The 9365-nt window shown below is 39.1% G+C and overlaps 1 protein-coding gene across 2 annotated transcripts in view; it reads right to left on the minus strand.

Annotated features, from left to right (window-relative positions):
- Nucleotides 1-8094, minus strand: part of hm13 (histocompatibility (minor) 13) — a 32959-nt gene extending 24865 nt beyond the window's left edge. The window contains exons 1-2 of one of the 2 annotated variants that reach the window (XM_039734595.1): nucleotides 7734-8092; nucleotides 3161-3259 (exon numbers count right to left, since the gene is read on the minus strand). In XM_039734595.1, coding sequence (XP_039590529.1) covers nucleotides 3161-3259; nucleotides 7734-7940 — 306 coding nt within the window. In that variant the 5' untranslated portion in view covers nucleotides 7941-8092. Of the gene's footprint in view, nucleotides 1-3160; nucleotides 3260-7733 lie in introns of both variants that reach the window. The other variant, XM_039734594.1, reaches the window with a different exon arrangement.
- Nucleotides 8095-9365: the final 1271 nt, after the last annotated feature.

Here is a 9365-nt window from a genome sequence, read left to right on the forward strand (position 1 = left end):
TTGCTTTTGGCGTGGCCATTGAGATGAAGAGATGCTTGGGGGTTACAAATAATTAGCTGCTCTACCCATATACCGCAAAGCATCTCATAGGGTGGTCATAGAATGGTGTGCGGGCATTTTAGCTTGGGGCACGGAAGTTAGTTTTGTTGTCTCACAGATTGATGCACCTCAGCAAATTAGGTAGTATTCAGTAATGTTACTACGATTTCCTCCAAATTCATTTATAATTGCTACAAAACACATTTCCATATTCGTACATAATTCTAAAATTGTATCTGCCTAATAAAATAAAATGGATATGAATAAATGTCTGCAAACAAACCAGAAGTTACTAATTACTTTTACTCTCTCAAAACGCAGCATCTTTAATTGTTCACTGACTACCATCTTCAGACAACAAACCAAAGAAAATTTGACTTTGTTTTTTTTTATGTGTATTGGCTATGGCACATATTTTACCTATTTTTATGCATGCAAATGACAGGCCACAAAAACAGCATAAAACTGATTGGTAATGTGAGCTAGCAATGTAAAATGGCATTGCTTTTTTTTTTTTATATACACAAAACAAAAATGCAGGGCACTGCTTTGAAATAAAATGCAATCCTTGAACATAACCTTTGAAGACACAGAAGCAAAAGTACTAAATTAAGCACACAACTGCTCAAAGAGGGGGTTATCATGATGGAGTAGTCATAACTCTACCCATATCACTTGCTGCCAGCAGAGAAGCAAGCAAGAAACCTATCCTTGCCTTGAAAAAGAAACAACAAATAAATAATCTGTGATAAGATGTTTTTCTTCCAGTTTACTTTTGCTGTCACAAAAGCGTAAGGCATGTTGTCTTAAATTGAAACTTTTGCTACTTCAAGGTGGACAGACTTGGCAAGTTGGCTCCATTATAAAACTCAAAAGTAGGTTAATTATATATATTAAAATTTATAAAATATTACAAAACAATTTAATGTGGCAAATTAATAAATACCATGATTGTAAGGAAATAAGTTTACTCAAGTCAATGTTACCCTTATATGCCATAGACCCACAAAGGAACTGCCTGCAATTTGCTTCAAACTATTAATGGATTTCAATTAAATTTACATTTTAGTTCCACTTTTTGAACATCTAGCAATGAAAGAAACATCTCCTTTATGTTTATACAGGTTCATAAATGTTAAAACACCTGTTCTAAGCATTTCAAATACCTGGCCTATGAATGGAAAAGGGTCTAGTTCGTAATGTAGTTAGAATGAAGGAATCCAGAAAAGCTGGATCAGCAGTCAGGATGCAGTTGTGGGAATGCAGCAGTATTCTACACTATGTTCCAAACAGTTTAAAACGTATTAACCTACTTTAAAGGAAATCATTAGCAAACAACTGTAGAATGTGCCTCCTACATTTAGCAACTACAGTGGATATACAGTAAAAAGTATACATACCCCTTACAAAAAAAAAAAAAAAAATATCAGGCTTTGTATAATAAAAAAAGAAACCAAGATAAATCCTGTCAGAACTTATTCCACCATTACTGCAAAATTGCAATCCATACAAAGAAGGTGAAAACAAATCAGTGGTTTAGGAAAAAAAGAAAAAAAAATCATATAAAAACCCTTTAATAATCAAGGAGGTGGCTGTGTTCAGACTCAATCAATCACAATAAGTCTCATCTCAAATAGTAATCATTATACACCTCAACTATGGTGACGCGAATTGACTCAGATAAAGTTTGGCTGTTCCTGTAGGATTACTCGGATATGCTCTTTGTGGACGATGGCTTTTGGAGTATGTTGCAACAAAGTATGAATGGGATCTCATTGAAAGGAATTAACCAGTACAAAAAAAAAAAAATCTAAAGTATTAAATATCAAATGGAGTGAAGTGAAGACAGTCATCAACAACTTGAGAAAATATGGCTCAACAATGATTCTACCAAGATCAGGACATCCCTGCAAGATTGATAAGAAGACAAAGGGAAAACTGGTCAAGGAGGCCACGAAGAGGGCTATAACTACATTAAAGGAGCTGCAGAATTTCCTGGCAAGCACTGGTTGTTTCCTACATGTGACAACAATCAGTCATATTCTTGAGGGTAAGATAGAAAGACGAAAGCCCTTTCTCACAAGAAAAAATATCCAATCCCAGCTAAATTTTGCAAAAAGGTACAATATACCCAGTCTCTAATGAACATGTGGAAACAACATATTATGGTCTGATGAGACCACAGTTTATCTACTGTATTTGGCCATAATTCCAAAAGGTATGTCTGCCACAAAAATAACACAGCACATCATCAAAACAAAACTATACCCACAGTGAAGCATGGTGGAGGCAGCATCATGCTTTGGGGACTGGGGATTTAATCGAAGTGGTTGAAATGATGAATAGCTCCAAGTATAGGTCAATTTTGGCACAAAACCTTCAAGCATTTGCTAGGAAGCTAAAGAAGAACATCATCTTTCAGCATGACAACAACCCAAAGCACACATCAAAATCAACAAAGCAATGGCTTTGTCAAAGGAAGATCAATGTCCTGGAATGGCCAGCCAGAGCCCTGACCTTAATTCAGCTGGAAATCTATGGGATGACCTGAAGGGAGCTGGGGACACCCTTATAATTTGAAAGATTTGGATTTTTTTTTTTTTTTGGAAGAAGGAATGAACAAAATTGTGGACTCGAGATGTGCCAAACTGACAGACTCTTACTCCAAAAGACAGAGTGCAGTAATAAAATCAAAATGTGCTTCAACGAAGTATTAGTTTAGGGGGTGTGCACACTAATGTAAACAGGTTTTGACATGATTTTTTTTTCACTAAACAGTTTGATTTGTTTTCATCTTCTTTGCATAGATTGCAATTTTGCAATAAATGTGAAATAAGTTCTGACCGAATTTACCTTGGTTTCATTTTTTATTACACAAACCTGCAATTTTGGCATGTATACAACATTGTACTCAGGACAATTTTCTTCTTAGCAGCTTCTCTATTAGTTCTGTAAGCAGAGATGTAGCTAGAAATAAAATAGTTGTGTCATTTCAAATGGCCACGTGTCCAAATTCCTTTTATTTACAAAATGCATAAAGAAGAAACTCTCCACTTAGGCTTTCTATTCAAATGAATAAGAACAAATTTATGTGGTTTAAAACAGTAGACTGAATGCTTACTTTGAAAAAGAGGTACAGTCCAAAAAGTGTGCAGCTAGCAATTATAGGAAAGCGAGCCGCATCTCTACTGGTAATAGTCTCTGGCATATCCGAGGAGTTCTAGGTTTAGAAGGAGAGAAAAGAGAGTTTAACAGAAACATCCTAATGTGTAAGCCGTTAGAACAACACAGAAGATGCCTCAGATGACACAAAGGCACTGTATATGAGAATATGACAATAATAAAGTTATACAGAACTATAGCAAATAATAACAAAACTACTAAATACATCGGTAAAACTTTAGGATTGTTTAAATCCACTGTCAGGAATATCACAAAGAAAAAAAAAAGGAACACACTTATGAGCTCAGTAATCACAAAGGAACTGGTAGGCCAAGGAAGACCTTCACTGCTGAGGACATTCTTCACTACGGTAAAGAAAACATCCTAAACACCTGTAAAAAAGATCAGGAGGCAAATGTGTGCCAGACTACTATCCGCAAGACTTCATGGACAGAAATGCAGAGGTCACACTGCAAGATGTAAACCACTAGTTAATCACAAAAACAAGAGAGCCCGATTACAGTTTGCAAAAAAGTACTAGTCTGCCAAATTCCGGAAAAGGTTCTTGTGGACAGACGAGACAAAGATGAACCTGTATCAGTGTGATGACAAGAGCAAACTGTGGAGAGAAAAAAGGAACTGCCCAGGATCCAAAGCATGCCACCTCATCTGTGAAACATGGTAGTGGGGGTGCTATGTCTTGGGCATAATGGCTGCCACAGGTACTAACACACTTTTCTTCATTGATGACAGCAGTTCATAATGAATTCTGAACATCTTATAAACTTCATTACTTTTATCAGTAAATGCCTCCAAACTCATTGAATTGCATTTCATTTTACAACAAGATAATGATCCCTGCTAAAGCAACACAAGAGTCTTTCAAAGCTAAATAATGGAAGATTGCTTAATGGCCAAGCCAGTCACCGGATTCAAATTCAACTGAGCAGGCCTTGCCCAGGCTTTAAAGAAAGCTTAAGGGGACAAGCCCCCAAAACAAGCAGAAGATGAAGATGGCTGCATTAGAGGCTTGGCAGAGCATCGCCAGAGAAGATACTCAGTAGATGGTGATGTCTATGAATTGCAAACTTCAAAGGGAATATGCAACAAAGTACTAAATATGACTGCTATAATATACCTGCCATTGCTATGTCCCGAACATTATGGTGTATAAACCTATTACTCTTATGCAAATAGGTAGAAAGACAGACATTGCCCGACAGCTTGAAATTGGATCAGGAAGCCTTCATGAACTGCTACAGAGTGTAGTTTTTCTCCCATCTTCCTGGTGTTGTTTCAGTATAGCTATTTATCAGTATGATGCTGATGGATTATATGAATTTCCCCTTTGGATTAATAAAGTATCTATCAATCAATCAATCTATCTATCTGTGGAGTGTTTCTGCTTTCTGTCAGTGCTTCACTCAGTGCCCAGTTCTCATTCACCTCACCAGTCACAAATCTCAATTATTATAAAAATATATATTCTCAATAGGATCCATGATCATGTGCTCAACTATCATCAACCAGAGCAGTCTGGTTTTACACCCAAGACCATTCACCGCATACCAGCACTGAGGGTTCTCATCGAGTGCAAACGCAAACATTAGCAGTTTCTTTGCAGCCTTTGTAATTTTCACAAAGCATTTGACTCAGTTGATCAAGCCTCCCTGTGGGACATCTCAAGACTTTGCAAGATCCCCTCAAAGTTACTGGTATCATGGCGGGCCTGTAAACTGGTACTGCGAGTGCTGTACAGAGTGGAGGACGAACCTCTGCATTTTTCCTCAGTTGATTCTGGAGTCTGTCAGGGGTGTGTTCTGACTCCTACTCTGTTCAGTACTTGCATGGACTGGGTGTTAGGCAGGGTCGTGAGGTCCAGATGCTGTGGGGCATCTGTTGGTGAAGACAGATTCACTAATCTTGACTTTATTGGCGATGCTGTGATCTTCGCAAAGTCAATGGAGGCTATGATTGGGGCTCTTGAGAGACAGAGCGAGGAGTCTGTCTGCGCTTGTGAGCATCCAGGATAAAACCCAAGATCCAGGCCTTTAATGACCTCTTGGGCACAACCGTCAGCAGTGTGTCTGCCTGCGGAGTGAATGTCAACCTTATTGAGAGGTTTACTTACCTCAGCAAAGACATTCATGTCTCTGGTAAATTTTCATATGAAATCAGTAGAGGGATTGGGAGAGCAGTTTGGTTATCATGTGGTTGCTGGAAAGGGGTGTGTAATGCTCCCGATATCTATGCAAAAGGACAAAGGTCCAAGTCTTTAGAGTCCTGGAGCTTCCTATTTCACTATATGGCTGTGAGACATGGATGCTATCCAGTGACCTGAGACAAAGACTGGACTCCTTCCGTACTGTGTCTCTTCAGAGAATCCTTGGGTATACCACTGGTTTAACTTTGTGTCAAAGGAGCAGTTTCTCACAGAGTCCCAAATGAGACACACACCATCATTGGGAAGGAGCATCAGTTACAGCACTACGGCCATGTGGCACAATTCCCCCAAGGACTCCAATGTTAACACCAGGCTTCAGCAGATAGCTAATCATTTCCGGTGGTTGGGACTGGACTGTGCGTCTCCCTTGGTGGTTGCCAATCAGGATTCTGAGCGGTTTCATGGTGTGGTGGGTGCGGCAACGCGCTGTACCAGTGCATGCTCCTCAACTTGACCTGAAGAAAAGACAATATGCAAACCACACAGACAGGACACAGACCCAGGCTCTTAGAACTGAGATGCAGGAACATTCACATACCCGTAATGCCCCTCTGTACTGTATATCAACTCTTATTTACCATTAAACAATTTGATTCATTATCGGCGGTTATTGGACTTTTTTTTTTTTTAAATGCTACTTGAAAGTACTTCTTATGAATTCATTTTTCAAGTCCATTTATTCCAATACAGGATCATGGGTAGCCCTAGCCAATTGCTAACACACACAGGGAAATGCAGAAAGCAACTCTGAATGAGACAAGTCCACCATAAAGAACACACACACTCATTTACACACAGAGACTTAAGAAAGGCCAATAAACTAAAGGGTATGTAATTTGAGTATTATGAGATGTTGACAGGAACCAGAAAACTCCAAGAAAAGTCAGCAAACCATGAGGTGAAAAGGCAAGAGTGCCACAGATCAGCTACACAAGACATGTTTGCAATATTCCACGCAATCAACCATACCAACTTTGCTAAGAAGATTTGGAATTAATGTAAAAGACGGTTGCATAATATGCTTCTCTGTGGCCACCAACCTGCTTTTATTGTTAAATTTCAACAACCCTGAATGTGAATAAAATAAACTCGATTTTCACTGAGGAGAAATTAGCTCTCACAAAATTAGAAGTAGAGCACATTAACAAATTAGGACAGCCTGCCTCATCAGGCATTGCATATTTATAATGACATTCAAAACCCTAAGCATCACACCCATTCAGATAGCATAACACATTCAAAACTTCAGCAACCAAATCAATCTTTGGTGTTAAGCTCAAATTTCTGTATTAAACTGTACACACACTTAACGAATGCCAGCCACACAACAGCTGGCAAAGCATTTCTCCAGGCAGTTGTGTTAAATTAACCAATAGCTCAAACACATGTTAAATCATAAAGTTTCAGATTGCTTGAGGAAAATTAAGTGCCACACAACATAGGCAAATCATTCCATACAATGTCATGTACAGGCAGCTGAATGATGAAATTCGGGTATCATTATGCAAAGCTGCTATAATCTATCTAGGTTGTGGCTTTTTTTCTTGCATGTTCATAGACCTTGATCTTTAGAATCAATTGGTACTTAAAATGAATTGTATTAAAACTCTCAACTTCTATCAAACGATTAAGATGAAAAAAAGAACCTGCACCAACTGTCCAACAACTCAAAAAAAAAAAAAAGATATAAAAGATAAACATCGGCAGAATAAGCAACTCCCAAGGCTGAGCCACTTACTGACATCTGTAAACACTCGGTCTCACAAAGGAGACAAATAAAAAGTAAAATATGCGCAAGTTTAGATGATACTGGAGAAGGTGGTCTCTATATGCTACTGTGTAGATTCAGTAAAGGCTAAAATGAAAGTTTCCTGATCTGTCAAACGTTTAGTTCACCCATACACTGAACAAATGTCCTGCTACACTTTACGACTTCAACATATCCAACATACATTTAATTATGTTATTCTTCTGACCCACATATGTGCATGATTTGGAAAGCATGCCCATAATCTATGATAATGTTAAAATTATGACAACAATATTTCAACAATTTAAATTACATCAAGCAACAATAAGCGCCGTTGTAACTCAGCACACAGATAAATGTACTTATTAAAACATCATTTCCAAGCGATACGCTTTCATCCACTTCATCACGCTGTTGCGTGTACAATAAAAACCACGACGTGCACCATTGTGACTTTCCACTATTAAAAAACTGTGTTAGGCCCTTTTAAGATACACACAACGAACTCCCGACATGTCATCACGGCAATTCTGTCTGGCATCCTTGGCAATCATTTACCTTGCTTTTGGCACAGCTGACTGAGCGCAGCGCACCAAAAAATATGGGCAGTAGCGCCATAAAGACCAGGCTACCGTAAGCTATCGCCGTTCCCTCCGGAGTGGACACGAACTTAGCCGCCGTGACGTTAGCCAGGTCACTACCGTTGCTGCTGGAGGCATTGATAAGAACGGATTCCTCCGGGAAGGGCTGCTCAACTTCGGCCATTGCTGTACGATTTTCAAATTCTAACTATCACAGGACTGTCAAATGAAGGACTTCTAATGATCGCCGACTTTCCAAACAGACCCTTCCGCTGCTCTGCTAAGGCCACGTTTCTTAATTCACTCCGGCCTGACGTCACAACCGAATCCCAGGTCACGTGACGACAGAGGAAGCGGATGTTAGCGGTAACTACGTCTCCTTGGCAACTGAGAAGCATCCGCTACTGGGAGCGTCTGCATTCTCACATTCATTGTTAAAACTGTCCGTGACAGCTGTTTTGTTGCATGGACGTGTTTACTGAATTTTTGCAGTTACCACATACATTTCAAACTGGAGTTTTAGGATGACGTTATTAATTTGCTGTTTGGTCCGTAGAAAAGGCAACTTAAGTTGTTTTTAATAAAACGCATTAATGATGTATTTAAAGTTTAGATTATTGAAAGAGCTATAGGTGAAAAGTTCATAAGGCATTCAGATGTAATTTCCAATTGAGATTAAAACAGCTTTTGTGTTATTCGACTGTAAGTCAGCGTTGCAACTATAGGTTTATATTTAGATAAGGTTATATGTTTAGGGTACAGTAAAATTCTTTTCTAAATTTTCTAATCAGCATGCAACACGTCACCACCCCCCGGCACAAAGATTATTAAGTATGACTACTGTGCCCTGAAACGTCTGTCTTGTATGAGTTTGTTAATCAAATCACACATGGAGTGAGCACAAGAAGAACACAAAGTAGTAAGCCTATTGACGTTTTTAACAGCTTGCTGAACTGTGGGTCAGTCCCTTCTTGACTGACTGGGGTAAGGGAAATATGTACTTGGCCACCTCAAACTTACCACCCCTTTACTTTTGTATAAAATACCCTGCACACACTACCTTCAAGCCAGTTTACCCTGACTCACATTATGACTCCAAGCACAAATGATGTTTTTTCCAGGGATTAGCCAAAAAAGCTCACACAAAAATTACTCCCTGTGTCAAGAACACTCCTGGGGCCCTCTTGTGGCCCTGTGTTTTCCTGGATCTCTAGTCCTGTTATGTTAAGCAACTATTACATTGGATTAATTATGCTTATTTTTCTTGATAATGACATTTTATTTTTCTGTCTTTTGGTAAGGTACCACCTTTTCTGTAATGATTTATGAATGGTGCAGCCATGTTGTTTACTGCTATGTCCATGGCTTGCCATGTGACACGGTAGTGCACGGTATGCTCCTAAAATCTGGAATAGCCTGCCAATAGGAATTTGCCAGGCTGATACGGTGGAGCACTTTAAAAAACTGCTAAAAACACATTACTTTAACATGGCTTTCTCATAGCTTCATTTTAATTTAATCCTAATGCTCTGCATATTGGGCGGCACGGTGGCGCAGTGGTAGCGCTGTTGCCTCGCAGTTAGGTGACCCGGGTTGTCTTCCCTGCGTG

The sequence above is a fragment of the Polypterus senegalus genome, chromosome 14 (assembly GCF_016835505.1).
Source record: "Polypterus senegalus isolate Bchr_013 chromosome 14, ASM1683550v1, whole genome shotgun sequence".
In the NCBI taxonomy this organism is placed as follows: Eukaryota; Metazoa; Chordata; class Cladistia; order Polypteriformes; family Polypteridae; genus Polypterus; species Polypterus senegalus.